This window comes from Pseudophryne corroboree, chromosome 9 (genome assembly GCF_028390025.1).
Source record: "Pseudophryne corroboree isolate aPseCor3 chromosome 9, aPseCor3.hap2, whole genome shotgun sequence".
NCBI classification, from domain to species: domain Eukaryota; kingdom Metazoa; phylum Chordata; class Amphibia; order Anura; family Myobatrachidae; genus Pseudophryne; species Pseudophryne corroboree.
In genome coordinates, this window is record NC_086452.1 from 315,035,933 (window position 1) to 315,056,436 (window position 20,504).

Below are 20,504 nucleotides of genomic sequence, written 5' to 3' on the forward strand. Positions count from 1 at the left end.
GCCTGGGATGTGAAACATGTAAACACATGACTACGGGAGGAACTTTCACATCTAATTCCACCGGTCGAACTTATTCCATACGACATGTCCTTACATGTACCACCACCCATGTGGTCTACCTGATATCTTGCCCATGTGGGCTGCAATATGTGGGCAAGACGGTGCGTACAGCCAGAGAACGCTTTGCCATGCACAGGTCTGCTGTTAAGGTCGCACTTATTCAGAAAAAATCGGAACAACCAGTGGCAAGACACTATGCAGATAGCGGCCACTCATTGAGCGATCTGAATTTCCAAATCATCGACCATATTCCGAAAAACATCAGAGGTGGAGACAGAGCTGGTTCCTTGCTGAAGTTGGAAGCACGATGGCAATTTAAGCTTAATACCACCAAACCGATGGGCTTGAATGACAGGTTACAATGGAGTGTGTTTTGAATGACTTCTGACTATGACCCGTCATACTGTGATGCTTATGGTCTTCTATAATATGAGTAAATTAGATTGTTTACACTGATTGGCACACACAGAGTCCCATATCTATGATAGTTACTACTTAACAATTCTGCTATACTTGACACGCTGGGTTAACATACTAATTAACATACAAGCACACATATTGCTATGGATACGGACACATCCATGACACAGGGGGTCTGTTAGACACATTCAATACAACATACCCAGTCCCTTCCTGCAAGCTCAACAGGTTATACTGCTCAGACATCAATTATTCCTTTGAACTTATATGCACGTAGAGGTTGCACATCCTATTATATCAGTGATCAAGTACACCAGCACTTAGCGGATGGCTTTACCGAGTGATATACTTGTTCCATTTTTCATTCACTCTCACTCTCACTTATTCACTTTGCACAGCTTAGAACAGTGATCCCTTTTAGGACGGTAACATACGGATTTTCCCGGTTACTATGGCTACAAAGTGAAGGGTCCGACACTTCTGTTTACAGTGGGTAACCAGGGCAACGCCGGGCACTTCCGCCGGACAACACGATCACATGTCTTTAGCTTCAGTACACACGTCACATCAGCTGGCCGGAAGCTACTGATCTTCCCTGCACTCAGCTGTTCTTCCCGCCGACGGGTCCTCCTCACGCATAAAGGTTCGTTTTATTGTCTTTTATTCACTTCTTGTTTGCTCACCTTGACAAAGGGGCGGTTTATGCCCCGAAACGTTGGATTGCAAATTGTTATTATGATATATTAAAAGCACTTTTTACGATTTTGCACAAGTCTCCGAGTGCCGCTGAATGGAAAATTGTCGTTTATATATATATATGGGTGGTATTCATGTGACCGCCGGTCAGCTGACCGACAGTCACATGACCTCCTCCACCAGCCCGACGGGTCACTGTCCCGATGGTCGGCATGCCGACCAACAGGGACTATTTCCACTCGTGGGTGTCAACGACACCCATAGAGTGGGAATAGAACCCATGGCGACCGCAGGTCGCCACCGAGCCCGCAGCGTGGCGAGCGCAGCGTGGCGAGCGCAGCGAGCCCGCAAGGGGCTTGCTGCACTAGCCCCTCCCCGCCGGGATCCCGGCATCGGTATGCTGCCGGGATCCCGGCTTCGGTAATCTGACCGGCGGTCAGGAGACCGCCGGTCAGCCGTACTACACCCATATATATACTGTATAATGTTAATGAGGGGTACTACTATCTAATGTGAATAATGATGCACTACTGTGCGGCGTAGGTTGGATTTTCTCTCATTTCATTTCTTAATTTTTAATGTAATGTTTCTCTTTATTTTTTTTTTTATTTTTTTTTGGGGGGTGGGGAGGTGGGGGGCGCTAAATGACTGCCTTTCCCCGGGTGCCGAAAATACTAGTTTCGGCCCTGCAGATATAACATGTGCCGACAGAGTTAGCTTTGGATAAAGCAGCCAGTATTTAGCCTGCACAGAAACAAAATAACTCACCCAAACCTAACTCTCTCTGCACATGTTATATCTGCCCCACCTGCAGTGCACATGGGCCCTCATTCCGAGTTGTTCGCTCGCTAGCTGTTTTTAGCAGCAGTGCACACGCTAGGCCGCCGCCCTGAGGGAGTGTATCTTAGCTTAGCAGAAGTGCGAACGAAAGGATCATTGCGCTGCTACAAAAAAAAGATTGTGCAGTTTCAGAGTAGCTCGATACTTACTCCTAGCTAGCGATCACTTCAGACTGTTTAGTTCCTGTTTTGACGTCACAAACACGCCCTGCGTTCGGCCAACCACGCCTCCGTTTCCCCAGCCACGCCTGTGTTTTTATCTGGCATGCCTGCATTTTTCCGCACACTCCTTGAAAACGGTCAGTTACCACCCAGAAACACCCACTTCCTGTCAATCACTCTGCGGCGAGCAGTGCGACTGAAAAGCGTTGCTAGACCTTGTGTGAAACTACGTCGGCTTTTGTGAAAGTACGACGCGCGTGCGCACTGCGCCCCATACGCATGCGCAGAATTGCCATTTTTTGACCTAATCGCTGCGCTGTGAACAACAGCAGCTAGCGATCAACTCGGAATGACCCCCATGGTTTTGCCCATTAGCTAACAAATTCACTGCTGCGATCAGATCTGAATTAGGTCCATTGTGATTGCAGTAGAACTTTACTATTGCCAATTGTCGATGTACCGATGTGGTATTTACTAGAACACTATAAAAGAAATAATTCAAAGAATTGGCTTAAAAGATCAAACTTTAATTATTCATCTGAAATCCACATGTTAAAATCACAAACTACATCATTACATGTGTCAAAATAGTAAAATAAATACAAAGAGCAGAAGAAAACTCAGTAGAGTAGGATTAAACTAGAGATGAGTGGGTTCGGTTCCTCGAGATCCGAACCCCCCCAAACTTCACCTATTTTACACGGTTCCGAGGCACCTCGGCTCTTCCCGCCTTGCTCGGTTAACACGAACGCGCCCGAACGTCATCATCCCGCTGTCGTATTCTCGCGAGATTCGTATTGCATATAAAGAGCCGCGCGTCGCCGCCATTTTCACTCGTGCATTGGAGATGATAGTGAGGACGTGGCTGCGTTCTCTCAGTTTCTGTGTTCAGTGTGCTGTAAATATCTGTGCTCAGTGTGCTGCAAATATCTGTGCTCAGTGTGGTGCTAATATCTACGTTCTCTGCCTGAAAACGCTCCATATCTGTGCAACTTCTACAGAAGTTGGCATTATGCTGCCCGATGGTAGGGGTGTTTTGTACTCGGAATCCCCTCGGGATCTGCTTACTTCTGTAGTAGTCCGAGAGAGTTCGTCCGTGATACATAAAGTCCACTTCTCTCTTGCGGAGTTTAAACAACTCTCTAAATAGATTTTCCCCAAAGGCTGGCTCTTTCAACAAGATGTTTTCTGCTTCAATGTCAGAAAAGCTTAACACATCATAATTGTCACATTGTAGCAAGTAGGCCTGTGCATCACCAGGATCTAATTCCGACGTGGCCATTTTGTATCCAATGGAAGCAACGTTCCCGTGCTTATGTCCAACACCAGGACTCACATGCAGGCTGAGGTGTGTGATCACAAAATCTGTAATAAAGTGCAATGTGCTCAGTGCCAATGTGCAGTGCTCGTGCAGATTGGTAAGCTAGTATCCGTCTAAGTAGTTCCAATGAACCAAGTGAGGGTGCCCCGGCCTGGAAGGATCTGGAGAAAGCGGCTCCTGATCCCCCAAATACAACACCGTTTCTGGGTCTGGCACTCCTCAATCCCACAGGGTATTTGCTCCGGTGCCCTCCTTAAGCGGCAATCGCTCAATGTATAGTCTGTAGCAGGCGGCACTCAGAGACTTTCACAAATTCTGTAACGTGCTGGTCGCGACGGAGGTTGGCGGGCTAGGGGATGGTAAGTTATTTAAATGTTGTGTTTGCACTGTATTTTCACTTGTTTGCTGTGTCCTGAGGAAGGGAGTACGTCTCCCGAAACGTTGACGCACATTAAAAGCACGTTACAGAATTTGTGAAAGTCTCTGAGTGCCGCCTGCTACAGACTATATATATATATATATATATACATATATATATAGCAGTACGGTACAGTAGGCCATTGCTATTGATATATTACTGGCATATAATTCCACACATTAAAAGATGGAGAACAAAAATGTGGAGGGTAAAATAGGGAAAGATCAAGATCCACTTCCACCTCGTGCTGAAGCTGCTGCCACTAGTCATGGCCGAGACGATGAAATGCCATCAACGTCGTCTGCCAAGGCCGATGCCCAATGTCATAGTAGAGAGCATGTAAAATCCAAAAAAACAAAAGTTCAGTAAAATGAACCAAAAATCAAAATTAAAAGCGTCTGATGAGAAGCGTAAACTTGCCAATATGTCATTTACGACACGGAGTGGCAAGGAATGGCTGAGGCCCTGTCCTATGTTCATGGCTAGTGGTTCAGCTTCACATGAGGATGGAAGCACTCATCCTCCCGCTAGAAAAATGAAAAGACTTAAGCTGGCAAAAGCACAGCAAAGCACTGTACGTTCTTCTAAATCACAAATCCCCAAGGAGAGTCCAATTGTGTCGGTTGCGATGCCTGACCTTCCCAACACTGGATGGGAAGAGGTGGCGCCTTCCACCATTTGCACGCCCCCTGCAAGTGCTGGAAGGAGCACGCGCAGTCCAGTTCCTGATAGTCAAATTGAAGATGTCACTGTTGAAGTACACCAGGATGAGGATATGGGTGTTGCTGGTGCTGAGGAGAAAATTGACAAGGAGGATTCTGATGGTGAGGTGGTTTGTTTAAGTCAGGCACCCGGGGAGACACCTGTTGTCCGTGGGACGAATATGGCCATTGACATGCCTGGTCAAATTACAAAAAAAAAATCACCACTTCGGTGTGGAATTATTTTAACAGAAATGCGGACAACAGGTGTCAAGCCGTGTGTTGCCTTTGTCAAGCTGTAATAAGTAGGGGTAAGGACGTTAACCACCTAGGAACATCCTCCATTATACGTCACCTGGAGCGCATTCATCAGAAGTCATTGACAAGTTCAAAAACTTTGGGTGACAGCGGAAGCAGTCCACTGACAACAAAATCCCTTCCTCTTGTACCCAAGCTCCTGCAAACTACACCACCAACTCCATCAGTGTCAATTTCCTCCTTAGACAGGAACGCCAACAGTCCTGCAGGCCATGTCACTGGCAAGTCTGACGAGTCCTCTCCTAACTGGGATTCCTCCGATGGATCCTTGAGTGTAATGCCTACTGTTGCTGGCACTGCTGTTGTTGCTGCTGGGAGTCGATCATCATCCCAGAGGGGAAGTCGGAAGACCACTTGTACTACTTCCAGTAAGCAATTAACTGTCCAACAGTCCTTTGCGAGGAAGATGAAATATCACAGCAGTCATCCTGCTGCAAAGCGGATAACTCAGGTCTTGGCAGCTGCGGTGGTGTTAAACGTGTGTCCAGTATCCACCGTTAATTCACAGGGAATTAGAGAATTGCTTGAGGTACTGTGTCCCCGGTACCAAATACCATCTAGGTTCCATTTCTCTAGGCAGGTGATACCGAGAATGTACACGGACGTCAGAAAAAGAGTCACCAGTGTCCTAAAAAATGCAGTTGTACCCAATGTCCACTTAACCACGGACATGTGGACAAGTGGAGCAGGGAAGACTCAGGACTATATGACTGGGACAGCCCCCTGGGTAGATGTATTGCCTCCCGCAGCAAGAACAGCAGTGGCGGCACCAGTAGCAGCATCTCGCAAACGCCAACTCGTTCCTAGGCAGGCTACGCTTTGTATCACCGCTTTCCATAAGAGGCACACAGCTGACAACCTCTTACGGAAACTGAGGAACATCATCGCAGAATGGCTTACCCCAATTGGACTCTCCTGGGGATTTGTGACATCGGACAACGCCACCAATATTGTGCGTGCATTACATCTGGGAAAATTCCAGCACGTCCCATGTTTTGCACATACATTGAATTTGGTGGTGCAGAATTTTTTTAAAAACGACAGGGGCGTGCAAGAGATGCTGTCGGTGGCCCGAAGAATTGCGGGCCACTTTCTGGAATTCAGCCACCGCGTGCCGAAGACTGGAGCACAAGCAAACACTCCTGAACCTGACTCAAGCGCAGTGGAGAATGATTTCAACGTTGTGCAAGGTTCTGCAACCTTTTGAACTTGCCACACGTGAAGTCAGTTCAGACACTGCCAGCCTGAGTCAGGTCATTCCCCTCATCAGGCTTTTGCAGAAGAAGCTGGAGAGATTGAAGGAGGAGCTAAAACGGAGCGATTCCGCTAGGCATGTGGGACTTGTGGATGGAGCCCTTAATTAGCTTAACCAGGATTCACGGGTGGTCAATCTGTTGAAATCAGAGCACTACATTTTGGCCACCGTGCTCGATCCTAGGTTTAAAGCCTACGTTGTATCTCTCTTTCCTGCAGACAGAAGTCTGCAGAGGTGCAAAGACCTGCTGGTGAGACACTTGTCAAGTCAAGCGGAACGTGTCCCGTCAATAGCTTCTCCTTCACATTCTCCCGCAACTGGGGCTGCGAGGAAAAGGATAAGAATTCCGAGCCCACCCGCTGGCGGTGATGTATCGCAGTCTGGAGCGAGTGCTGACATCTGGTCCGGATTGAAGGACCTGCCAACGATTACTGACACGTCGTCTACTGTCACTGCATATGATTCTGTCTCCATTGAAAGAATGGTGGAGGATTATATGAGCGACCGCATTCAAGTAGGCACGTCAGACAGTCCATACGTATACTGGCAGGAAAAAGAGGCAATTTGGAGGCCCTTACACAAACTGGCTTTATTTTACCTAAGTTGCCCCCCCCTCCAGTGTGTACTCCGAAAGAGTGTTTAGTGCAGCCGCTCACCTTGTCAGCAATCGGCGTACGAGGTTACTTCCAGAAAATGTGGAGAAGATGATGTTCATCAAAATGAATTATAATCAATTCCTCTGTGGAGACATTCACCAGCAATTGCCTCCAGAAAGTACACAGGGACCTGAGATGGTGGATTCCAGTGGGGACGAATTAATAATCTGTGAGGAGGGGGATGTACACAGTGAAAGGGGTGAGGAATCGGACGATGAGGAGGAGGTGGACATCTTGCCTCTGTAGAGCCAGTTTGTGCAAGGAGAGATTGATTGCTTCTTTTTTGGTGGGGGCCCAAACCAACCAGTCATTTCAGCCACAGTCACTGTCACTGAAATGATGGGTTTGTTAAAGTGTGCATGTCCTGTTTATACAACATATGGGTGGGTGGGAGGGCTCAAGGACAATTCCATCTTGCACCTCTTTTTTTTTATTTATCTCTGCATCATGTGATGTTTGGGGCTAATTTTTTTAAGTGCCATCCTGTCTGACACTGCAGTGCCACTCCTAGATGGGCCTAGTTGGGCCAGGTGTTTGTGCCGGCCACTTGGGTCGCTTAGCTTAGCCATCCAGCGACCTTGGTGCACCTCTTTTTTTCTTTGCATCATGTGCAGTTTGAGGACTATTTTTTTAAGTGCCATCCTGTCTGACACTGCAGTGCCACTCCTAGATGGGCCAGGTGTTTGTGTCGGCCACTTGGGTTGCTTATCTTAGCCATCCAGCGACCTTGGTGCACCTCTTTTTTTTTCTTTGCATCATGTGCTGTTTGGGGACTATTTTTTTAAGTGCCATCCTGTCTGACACTGCAGTGCCACTCCTAGATGGGCCAGGTGTTTGTGCCGGCCACTTGGGTCACTTAGCTTAGTCATCCAGCGACCTCGGTGCAAATTTTAGGACTAAAAATAATATTGTGAGGTGTGAGGTGTTCAGAATAGACTGGAAATGAGTGGAAATTATGGTTATTGAGGTTAATAATACTATGGGATCAAAATGACCCCCAAATTCTATGATTTAAGCGGTTTTTGAGGGTTTTTTTTTAAATAACACCCGAATCCAAAACACACCCGAATCCGACAAAAAATTTTCAGGGAGGTTTTGCCAAAACGCGTCCGAATCCAAAACACGGCCGCGGAACCGAATCCAAAACCAAAACACAAAACCCGAAAAATGTCCGGTGCACATCTCTAGATTAAACCTTTTTTATGCATTAACCTCCAGTATAAGAGGAATTGTACACTACACCAATTTCAAAGTTTCAGCGGACAGCTGCCCGTATTATATTTCAGTGGATACCTTTGGAAATATTGCGCATGCTATTAATGTAACTAAGACTTTGGCACTAGTAACTATAACAAAAGGACCTCAATAACTCAGAATAGTAAAATGTTTATGCTGGTGTTTAATTTTATAATGTCATATTCATATATAATAGATGTTATAAAATAATCCTATAGGGCACTGTTTATACTTTGCTTTAAATCATACACAGAAATATGTCTCTAATACCCCTTTCACAAACAACTCCTGAGTCTGACCCAGGATAATTAACACCATTTCAAACCGTGTTGATACCCCTTTCACACCGAGACAAGGGCCCAGGGAAAACCAGGTCGTCTGTTGGTTTGAATTTTTTCCAGGGTTAATGGGGCAGATGTATTAACCTGGAGAAGGCACAAGGACGTGATAAACCAGTGATATGTGCAAGGTGATAAAGGCACCAGCCAATCAGCTCCTAACTGTTAATTTACATATTGGAGCCGATTGGCTGGTACCTTTATCACCTTGCACATCTCACTGGTTTATCACTTCCTTATGCCTTCTCCAGGTTAATACATCTGCCCCAATGTTTGGTGTGAAAGGGGTAAAATACTCTAATTAATGATGACTTTCATATGCTGCTGACCTGCAAGTTATAGCACTGTTGGAAACAAATCAGGGAGGAAGTTATTTGCCAGGCAGAGCAGCAGAGGGTCTCACACAATTCACTGGCAGAGGTTTTAGCTCCATCCAATGTTCTTTCCAGTATTTGTTCTAACAGCTCAATCAGAGAGTTGTTAGAGAGCAGCACTGATGTGGCTAGAAAATAGTATAGCAATAAACTGTTTTAATCACTATAAAGATGACAAGTATAGTAAATGACTATTCATACTGAAAAAACATGCTAGCTGATATAATGAACCATGGGGCAGATGTATTAACCTGGAGAAGGCATAAGGAAGTGATAAACCAGTGATATGTGCAAGGTGATAAAGGCAGCAGCCAATCAGATCCTAACTGTTAATTTACATATTGGACCTGATTGGCTGGTGCCTTTATCACCTTGCACATATCACTGGTTTATCACTTCCTTATGCCTTCTCCAGGTTAATACATCTGCCCCCATATTTGTCAGTTTGTTCTTGACAGACCAGAAAGCTAAATTGCAACCACAAAAAAAGAAGATATTTTGCAATAATTGGGTCTAAATATAAAAAAAGGCAACATATTTACAAATGATAAATTACAAAGTGCATTTGAAAATGTAAAATGCACACAATTTGTTATCTGGAAACCAATCTCACCAAAGCTATACAAGCAGTGTTCACCAAAACCCTTTTTGCATGCCAGTTTCAATTTAATTTCACTTCTTTTATTTTCCTATCATGAAATCTTTTTGGTATAATTTTTTATTAATTTTTATTTTTTTTTATAAATAAGAATTTTGTGAGCAACTCCTTATTGTATATACTGTAGCTGCTCTTTCTCTCCAAAGTGGTTTAGGGTGATTCTCCAGAAAGTGAACATAAAGTCCAGCGCATCACATGCTGTTAATTTATTTATTTTTATCCTTTAATCTGGTGTGTTAAGAAATGGTTGTTATATGAAAACTTAATTGCTTAGTAGTAATGCCTTACCCTATAACTTAAGACCCACTAAAATCTTGGTGTTTTGGAGAAGTATGTCGTTTGAATTTGTGTAGCTGTCCCGTGCATCATGAAGAATCGCCCATGAGGTGATTTCCTGATTGTGTAATGAACTTGCTATTGCTGCAGCTTCTAAAATGCTCTCCCTCTGCTACTGCTTCAACTCATCCAAATGATCCTCCCTCCCATTCCTGCGGGAATTCGCTTGACCCAAAGGTTCCCAAACTCTGTCCTCAAGGCACCCTAACAGTCTTAAGTATATCGTAGCTTGAGCACAGGACTTAATTAGTACCTCAGTTAATTTGATGTAACTATCTCTGCTTAAAACCTGGACTGTTAGGGTACCTTGGCCTATTTTTTTCCCACTGATGTGACAACTCTGACTGCAGAAATCTCCCCCACCATCTGCTCTCATATCTGTCTCCTCCCCACCACTGGTCAGGAAGTCTGCATTCTCCCCTCTTCATCTCCCCCTAGCCCCACACACACACACACACACACACACACACACACACACCTTCTCTGTTCTCTCTCTCCTGAGCCATGCTCCAATCGTTCCCAACTCTTTAAGCCCTCTCTCCAGCTCTGTACCCTCTCTTCAACCATACTCTTGTCATGGTTAAGTCTATTCATAATTCACATCCAAACTCGCCAATTGCTCCTTTTCAGCACCAACTATAATCTCACTTTCCTACTCCATTTCTTTACCTGTAGTTGTCCTCTAATGGTCCAGTCCTGGCCTAGTTATCTTCTCCTACACCTCCTACATTGGAAACTCATTAGCTCCTTTGCCCTACAATACCATCTATATGCAGATGATACACAAATCCACCACTTCTCCACTGACCTTTCTCCCTTTATCCTCTGCCATCTCTTCCTGGATGTTTTAATTTTCTTGAAACTCAGCATGGCCATAACCAATCTCATTGTTTTCCTCACTTCCAGGGCCCCTCTTCCTCTTACACTCTCTCTTTTTGAGGATAACATTACCCTGTCTCATGTCCCCTTTTTTTCTTCACTACCCACTTTCAGGCCATTTCTTAATCTTGTCACTTTCACCTCTGCAACATCTCCAATATCCAGTCCTTCCATACACCCATGCTAACATAATGCTCATTCACACACTCATCATTTCCTATCTAAACTACTGCATACTACTCCAATTCTGTCTTCCCTCACACTTTCCGCTATCTGCTTAAAGCTATCCTCAATGCTGCTGCTCGACACATTATTACCTTTTCCATATAATATCTATCTCCAGCTCAACAATCTGCTTCACTGGTACCCCAACCCCTTTTCAGAAACCAATTTAAACTCCTTGCCCTCTTTTAAAGAGCCCAAAACATATCATCCCCCACATTTGCAACCTCTGTCCTCACTCCCTGCTGCCCTGTTTGCTCCTCATCTGACCAACCACCTCATCTTAACTCTGGGCACTTCCTCTCACATCTGCCTCCAAGACTTATCCCACAGTGCCTCTGGTACTCACTCCCTTGCTCAATTTGGAATTCTACCCATCATAGAATGCACCCTAAAACACACACTTTTTTTTTTTTTTTTACTAAAGCATAAGCACCATCATCCTATTTCCTCATGGTCACCTGCCGTACCGCTCCACAATGCATCTTTTTTCAGTTCCCCGAGACTAAAAGTAGGTAAAGTAATTGTAATAATTCTAGTTTCTCAGTAGAACAAAATGCAAATAACTGTGGTTTTGGGCTCTAAATTAATGTTAATTCTGTAGGTATGTCCACAAGCTCACAACCATATCATTATGCAAAAAAAAAAACATAAAATATAAATACTCCACACAATGTTTACAAATATGAATTCATAACAGTGACATAATTTACCTCTTTTCTTCCAGCTTGTACTAGCTTGATGAAGGCTACAGTGTAGAAAGTTGAGTGCGGGCTTGAGAATGCTCACATTGCTGGAATTACATTTCCCAGAAATATTGCTCACTAAGTGATTAATGAAAAGACATGTTAATTTATTATAGCATATTAATGTTAAGCAACTATTATACATGTAAAGTATATCTACAAAAAAGGTATGGGTAGACCTAATATACAGTTAGTCCAATAGAAACATGTATTTTATAACCTTCAAACATAATATACAAATGTGTTGTTTGTACTGTACATGGAATACCACACAAATAAAAATTTTATTGGGCCAATTTATCACCATCCGCATCTGAGCAAATATGAGGTGATAAAATCGACCCAATCTGCAATGGGGATTATTGATCGCATGGATGTATCAATGATTGCATGCAGAGACAGAGCTTGTGAGAAAGCTCTGTCCCTCTGATGCTACCTTATTGGGTGGGTTTTTCATGAAGTTATAGCAATGCCACCTGACTTTGCCGCAGCTACCACCGGCACCTGCCTCCCCGTCGCAACGACCCCTACCTGTGCCAAGATACCCCCCTTCTCCACCGCTGATCATACTCACCAACATGCTGTGACCTCTGGTGCTTAAATTGAGCTGTTGCTTTGCAGCATCACTTTACTGCACCAGAGGTCACAGGAGCAGCAGGGAGCCCCGATGATCGGCAGCCTGCACCGATCACCGTTCCCTGAGTAGCTGAGTATGATTTATTTATTTTTTTTACTTTATTTTTTTACACAGTGATCAGCTTGTGTGTCCATTGGACACACATAGCTGATCCCACTGGCCGGGTCCCTGTGCAAAAGTACAGAGTCTGTAATGGCGTAATTATCACAGGACTCACTGTGGTATTTTTTCACAATATTTTTTTCCGTAAATTCGGGCAGATCATATTTCCCATTCTAAGTGTGGGAAATGTGATCTTGGTTACTAAAAAAAAAGTGAATTAAAGGCATACTTGCCTACCTGACCCTCTCCATAAGGGAGAAAATGCTCTGTTCCTGGACTTTCTTGGTAATGTATGATTGCCATCACCTGTGGTGAAACACCTTTCTTATCAATTAACTAGCTCACCACAGGTGATGACAATCATACATTACCAGGAAAGTCCAGGAACAGAGCATTTTCTCCCTCATGGTGAGGGTCAGGTAGGCAAGTATGATTAAAGGGTTTGGAGCAACAAAAACTGCTTCAAAAGCCCTTTATTATATTCAAGTGATACTAAAATAATGTGAAAAGGGTGTAAAAACACCCTTTCTCACATTCCTTTATTAAAAAAAAGGTTAATGAATCTGCCCCTATGTGCGATGTTGTTACAGTCTGCTGCCTGATGTCTGAGTTGCTAGTCCTGGCTGTTGCTAATCAACAGTGGAGCCTTAAGTATTGTGGAAGTTTTTCAGCTGCAGTCAGCCTGTAATTAAACGCTCGGTTTGTGTGCAGCTCAGCTGCAATTGAGTCTGCAAACAGGGAATCTGGTTTTGCATTGGTTTTCTCCTTGGTAAATTGACGTAATCCCCAGTATTCTCTGCTGGTTATGGATCTCAGTCGCAGCGGGAGCCCTTGTCCCTCTGTTCTGTTTTCTGAGTACTCTCTGGCTCCCTTCTAACAGGATATCTGCTCACCTGGCCTGTTAGTAAGGGTTCCTATCATACCTGTGAATCTGCAAGTCATTCACAGGGGTCTATTCAATGCATGCCGTATCCTCTCCGACGGAGAGGATCCGACAATGCAGTATTCAATTTGCAGGCAAATCAGACTGGTTTTGCCCGTTTTCGACAATGTCAATCCGACTTTTTTTTAAAGTCGGATTGACATTGTCGAAAACGGGACTAAAACCTGTCAGATTTGGCTGCAAATCCAACAAAACATCCACAACTAATCCGTCGGTCCACGTGTTCTCTGACAAGTCGGAATTGCTGACAAGTCGAAAAAACGGCAGCCCCACTGAATAGGTCGAATCATGATTCGACCTAAAAAAGTCGGACACTGACGTTTTTCCGACTAGACAGCATTTCCAACTTCAATTGAATACTGCCCACAGTCTGCAAACCTTGTCTAGCAGTGAGGTCTGTAATCTGCACCGCATGTATTAATGCACAGAATACCTGTTTGTCTGGCCTGTCAGTAAATGTTTCCGACACACCTGTGTATATGCCTTTATTCCCAGATTACAAACCCAGCCAAACAGTATGGTCTGAAATCTGCACAGAAGTGTTATCTTTTCCTGGACCTCTGTACTCCTAGCCTATCAGCCAGTGTTCTGATACACCTGTTTATCTGCAAATCACTATCAGTCTGGGAACCAGGCCAAACACTGGAGATTAGCAACTCTGCAGTTCCCGTGCAACCAGCTCTCTGAGTTTAGCCCAGCAGCACTGCAGTTCCCATGCATCCTGCTCTCTGGGTTTAGCCAAGCAACTCTGCAGTTCCTGTGCATCCAGCTCTCTGGGTTTAGCCCAGCAGGTCTACAGTTCCTGTGTGCATCCTGCTCTCTGGGTTTAGCCCAGCAACTCTGCAGTTCCTGTGCATCCAGGTCTCTGGGTTTAGCCCAGTAACTCTGCAGTTCCCATGCATCCTGCTCTCTGGGTTCAGCCCAGCAACTCTGCAGTTTTCATGCATCTTGTTCTCCTGAGTTCTTTCCATCAGTAGTTGCTCCTGGTCGTTAGAGGTTAAGCCTGTACTACTGCTAGTAGCGTAAGTCTTGAGGGCATCTGAGTACCCGTAACATGTAATAAGGCAAGAAGACCTGCTAGTCAGTTCTACAGGTCTTATCTTCTGATGTACACGGGCCAGTACCAATAAGAACTACAGTAATCATAAGAGATGTTAAGTCCACAATTAGGACAAAACACAATTGGTGATATATCATTTAAAACAAGACCATAATCCTAGTTATACTGTATATGTTTTATGCTATAACCTGCACACTCAGCACTGTACTCCATGTTTTGGATGCTGCAAGATCTTTCAACTTCATCTGTAATTACTTGTATTTATACTTTCAGTTTTAACAAACAGCTGATTTCACAGCAGTATCAATGTAATTTTGCCTTTAAACATTTAAAAGTCCTGTCTGAATTACCATTGTTTTATTGCCTACCCACACATCCTCTCATTTCTCTTACGTCCTAGAGGATGCTGGGGTCCACATTAGTACCACGGGGTATAGACGGGTCCACCAGGAGCCATTGGTACTTTAGGAGTTTGAGAGTGTGGGCTGGCTCCTCCCTCTATGCCCCTCCTACTAGACTCAGTTTAGAAAATGTGCCCGGAGGAGCCAGTCACAGCTAGGGGAGCTCTCCAGAGTTTCCCTAGAAAAGTTTTATTTAGCCTCCCTGCTTCGTGGGACTAAGTGGTTGGGGGGCGGGGGGGGAGTAGTGTCCGCCCTGCGGAGTCTGAGCCACTTACTCAGCTGACAGGACACTGAGCTCCTGAGGGGTCAGATCGCTCCCCGCTCGCTCCAGCAGCATGCCGCCACCCCCTTACAGAGCTGAAGAATCGGTGGCGAGTGAGACACCGACCCTCCTAGAAAGCGAAGGGTCAGTGTAAAGATGGCGACAGCAGGGTAGGAGCGCAGTATTAACTGCGCTCCGGGAGGCACAGCGGTACATAGGGGGTAATTGAGAGATGATCGCAGCAGCAACTTTGTTAGCAGTTGGGCAAAACCATGTGCACTGCAGGGGGGGGGGGGGCAGATATAACATTTGCAGAGAGAGTTAGATTTGGGTGGGTTATTTTGTTTCTGTGCAGGGTAAATACTGGCTGCTTTATTTTTACACTGCACTTTAGATTTCAGTTTGAACACACCCCACCCAAATCTAACTCTCTCTGCAAATGTTATATCTGCCACACCTGCAGTGCAAATGGTTTTGCCCAACTGCTAACAAATTTGCTGCTGCGATCAACTAGGAATTACCCCCATGGTGCGGCACTGTGAGGGGGCGCCCTGAGCCAGCGCTACACCCTACACTGGTCCCAAAGTCTGTCGGGGTCCTCGGATCTCAGCCAGCACTCAATCCTCAGGCCAGTATAATCAGTGGAAGAGCGTGAAGATAGCGCCATTTTGAGGGTGGAGCTTCTCCTCAGAGCGGACCCAGCAGCGTTCAGCGCCATTTTTCTGCCTGCACAGCGCTGATCAAGAGAAACAGGTCCCTCCACAGCAACTCCAACTATCTGTAAACGGTACCAGGGGGTTGTAGAAGTCGGGGGAGGCTGCAATACGACTGTGTATCCAATTAAGGTGCACAGTCGGCGCTGACAAGGTTAGAAGCGCTGTGTGTGGGTTGGCTCCAATCTCTGTGTCTCTCTTGCCATTCTTGGGGGGGAAACTCTGTCTGCCCTCTCCTGTGTGTGTGTGTGTGTGTTAGGCGCCGGGGTCCGCTCGTCGGTGCGGCCCGGCGCCTAGCAACCAGGGACGCCGTACGCGGACAGCCGCCGGCTCCCTGGCAACGCTGGACGCCGGGCGCGCTGAGCCGCACGGACCCTAGCAACGGGGACGCCACTGGCGGACCGTGTTCCCCGTTGCTAGGCTTTAAGAGTTAATGTATTCTCCTGCTCTCTGGCCATGCAGCAAGGCAGCTGCACGGCATTTATTCTAATCAGCCTTTTGGCAGCTGATTGGAGGACTCCTTGTTAAGTACACTCCCAGGGCTTCTCACGGACGCCGGTAATAGCTTCCTGCATGCTGTTTCTGTTTGCTGAGAGTCTGTTCCAGTCTTGCTGTATCCGGTCATTCCAGTATTCGGAAGTCCTGAACTCGGAAGTTTGTCATCTTATTCCTGGAGTCCTGACTAATCACCATATAACATCCAGTGGTGTTCGTGAGTCACGGCCTTGCCGTGTGTTGCGGCTTGTCCGCTTTATTATTTATTATTTGTGTTTTGGAGCATTTTGCGGAGGGTTCCGCTTCCACACGTCCACTCTGGTATCCGGCGGTGCTGGGTAGGAGTATTGGACAAGTGGATTTTGGTTGTCCTTTTCCCTGGCGGGTTTCCGCACATACTTCTGTTTTTGTTAGTTAGCTTGTTGCCCCTGGCCTGTTGTCAGTCAGAGGTCCTCTTGTTATCATCCTGCCTCAGATTTCCCTTTGTCTCTCGCTAAGACCGGGGGGCACCGGAGTTGGGCAGACATAATCCGCCCTTCAAACGTGGCTGCCAGGGGCTCAAGAAACCATAGTCTCGCAGGGGATTTCCGATAGCACGGGTGAGACAATAGAGTTAGGGCGCCAGGGGCAACTAGTCTTCCCTGCTCCCGTTACCTGCATTCCATTCCAGCGCTCTGGTCCTTGTCATAAAATCTCCTCTGGTCAGGAGTGCTGGAATCATAACATTATTACCGGCCATACCAAAACTTAAAATTAAACGGAGTTTAATTTTTTCTTATTCAGTTTTTGTAAGAAATTGTCGGCCTCATGAATCCAACAGGGTTAGGACCAAATCCTGGTCAGCTCTTAGTCCGTCAGATTCAAGAACTTACTCAGATGGTTCAGGAGCTTTCCCTTCGGGTGAAGTCGCAGGAAGATCTTTTACGAACTTCCCCGAGGGTAGTTCCTGAACCAAAAATGCATTTGCCTGACCGTTTTTCTGGGGATAGAAAAGAGTTTTTTAATTTTAAAGAATCCTGTAAACTTTATTTTCGTTTAAGACCGATCTCCTCGGGTACTGAATCTCAGCGGGTCGGGATTATTATTTCTTTGCTCCAGGGGGATCCCCAGACTTGGGCATTTGGTTTAAAAGCAGATGATCCGGTGTTGTTGTCAGTAGACGCTTTTTTTGGGTCTTTAGGACTGTTATATGACGACCCTGATAGAGAGGCATCCGCTGAAGGTCAGTTGCGCGCTCTCAGACAGGGTAGGAATCCCGCAGAGGTTTATTGTACGGAGTTTCGCCGGTGGTCGAACGACTGTGGCTGGAATGACCCAGCCCTGCGCAGTCAGTTTCGCCTCGGCTTATCAGAATCTATTAAAGACAGTCTCCTCCAGTATCCCGCTCCTGAGACTCTCGATAAACTCATGGAGCTTTCTATTAAGATTGATCGTCGTCTCAGGGAGCGGAAGGCTGAAAAAGGAGCATCGGTCAGGTCATCTCCGTGTGTATATTCCATCCCTGAGGACATAGAGGAGCCCATGCAGATGGGTCTCTCCGGGTTGTCTCCTGAAGAGAGAGCCAGAAGGCAAAACTCTGGTCTTTGTTTGTACTGTGGGGGTAAGGGACATTTTGCTTGTAATTGTCCGAATAAGTCGGGAAACGCCTTGACCAGGTGAATTGTGAGGGGGTTCACCTAGGTCTGCAGCTTATCTCCTCGCATAACTCCCTTTTAGTCCCAGCTAAGGTTTCCTTTGGCAGCCTCAGTTCCTCGGTGTCGGCTTTTGTCGACAGTGGAGCCGCAGGAAACTTTATGGATTTAACTTGGGCCAAGGCCTTAGGCATTCCTCAGTTATCTTTGGGTAGGAGTGTCACCATGCATGGTTTAGATGGGAGTCCACTGTCCAATGGGGTTATTTCCCTCTGTACACCCCCTGTACTACTTACGGTAGGAGCTCTTCATTCTGAAAAGATCGAGTTCTTCCTTACCCATTGCCCAGCAGTTCCAGTGGTTCTGGGTCACCCTTGGCTGGCCTTTCACAATCCCACCATTGATTGGCGGTCAGGGGAGATTTCTCAATGGGGTGCCTTCTGTGATAAGGAATGTATTTCGTTTCTAGTCAGAATAGCTGCTGCAATTCCTGAACTCATTCCCGTGGAGTACCAGGAGTTTGCTGATGTGTTCTCCAAGGGCAATGCAGACATTCTGCCTCCCCATCGGCCTTATGATTGCGCCATTGAGCTAATTCCTGGTGCCGCATTGCCAAAGGGAAGGTTATATGCGTTATCCGGGCCAGAAACTGCGGACATGAATGACTATGTTAAAGAGAGCCTAGGGAAAGGATTTATTAGGTCATCTAAATCTCCTTTAAGTGCAGGCTTCTTCTTTGTGGAGAAAAAGGATGGCTCGCTCAGACCTTGCATTGACTATAGAGCCTTAAATAAAATCTCAGTTAAAAATACTTATCCTCTGCCGCTGATTTCTGTCCTCTTTGATCAACTGCGTTCGGCTGTGATTTTCTCCAAAATCGATCTAAGAGGAGCGTATAACCTCATCCGAATCAGGTCCGGAGATGAGTGGAAGACAGCCTTCAGTACTCAGTCGGGTCACTACGAGTACCTAGTGATGCCGTTCAGCTTGTCTAACGCTCCAGCAGTTTTCCAGGACCTCATTAACGATGTGCTCCGTGACTTCCTAGGGAAATTTGTGGTCGTTTCCTTAGACGACATCCTGATTTATTCTGACTCTATTGAACAACATGTTACCCAGGTGCGTCAGGTTCTTCAAAAGTTACGTGAGAATCATCTATATGCCAAACTGGAGAAATGCGAGTTTCATGTCACGGAGGTATCTTTTTTAGGATACATTATTTCCCCTCAGGGATTTTTCATGGAACCAAAGAAGCTTCAGGCCATCCTTAGTTGGGCGCAACCCACCAATTTAAAAGCAATTCAGCGCTTTTTAGGGTTTGCGAATTATTACAGGAGGTTCATTCATTCCTTCTCCGACCTGGTTGCTCCCATTGTGGCCCTGACAAAGAAAGGAGCGGATCCTACCAACTGGTCGCGTGAAGCGGAGTTGTCCTTTCGGGCCTTGAAACAAGCTTTTGTCTCGGCTCCAGTCCTTAGACATCCCAATCCAGGATTGCCCTTCGTTGTGGAGGTTGATGCCTCGGAGGTTGGAGTAGGGGCTATACTATCTCAAAAGGATCCAGAGTCTCAGGAACTACATCCTTGTGCCTTTATGTCTAGGAAATTCTCCTCCGCTGAATCCAACTATGACGTTGGTAACCGGGAACTACTGGCAATCAAATGGGCTTTCGAGGAGTGGAGGCATTGGCTGGAGGGAGCAACACATACCATTTCAGTATTGACTGACCATAAGAATCTGCAATACATCGAATCAGCTAAGCGGCTGAATGCCCGGCAGGCTCGTTGGGCTTTGTTCTTTACTCGTTTCAAGTTTATTATAACTTTCAGGCCAGGTTCCAAGAATACCAAGGCAGATGCTCTGTCACGCAGTTTTCTTCCGGTTCATGATAACAGTCCTGTTACTCCCATACTTCCATCTTCAGTCATTTGGGCAGGCCTCACACAAGATTTATTTACCCAGTTAAAACAGCTTCAACACCAAGCTCCTGGAAATTCTCCTGCTGGTCGTCTTTACGTCCATGAGTTCCTGAGAGCTAATGTTTTGACTGAGTTCCATGATAACAAAGTTTCCGGGCATCCAGGGATCTCTAAGACATTGGAGTTAGTCTCCCGCTCAGTATGGTGGCCTGGTCTTTCTAAAGACGTTAAGGAGTTTGTTTCTTCATGTCAGGTTTGTGCACAGCATAAGGTTCCCCGTTCCTTGCCTATCGGGCAACTTATGCCCTTGAATGTCCCTCTCAGGCCATGGTCTCATATTTCCATGGATTTTGTGGTGGACCTTCCCCTTTCAGCTGGATGCAGAGTCATTTGGGTGGTAGTAGACCGTTTTAGCAAGATGGCTCATTTCATTGCCCTTCCCCGACTGCCATCTGCCCAAGGATTGGCAGTGTTGTTTCTCCGCCATATTTTCAGACTTCATGGGTTGCCCACTGATATTGTTTCTGATCGGGGTCCACAATTCGTTGCACAATTCTGGAAGTGTTTTTGTGCTTCATTAAAGATGAGATTGTCATTAACATCTGGTTACCACCCACAGTCCAACGGGCAAACCGAGCGAGTTAACCAATCATTGAAACAGTATTTGCGTTTGTACTCAGCCAAACTCCAGAATGATTGGTCCGAG

The 20,504-nt window shown here is 45.9% G+C and overlaps 1 protein-coding gene across 2 annotated transcripts in view; it reads right to left on the minus strand.

Moving 5' to 3' along the window:
- MEI1 (meiotic double-stranded break formation protein 1) overlaps positions 1-20,504 on the minus strand; it is a 1,382,157-nt gene that overhangs the window by 158,164 nt on the left and 1,203,489 nt on the right. For both annotated transcript variants that reach the window (XM_063940445.1, XM_063940446.1), the window contains exons 23-24: positions 11,603-11,713; positions 8,750-8,922 (exon numbers count right to left, since the gene is read on the minus strand). In XM_063940445.1, the coding sequence (XP_063796515.1) occupies positions 8,750-8,922; positions 11,603-11,713 (284 nt within the window). The remainder of the gene's footprint in view (positions 1-8,749; positions 8,923-11,602; positions 11,714-20,504) is intronic.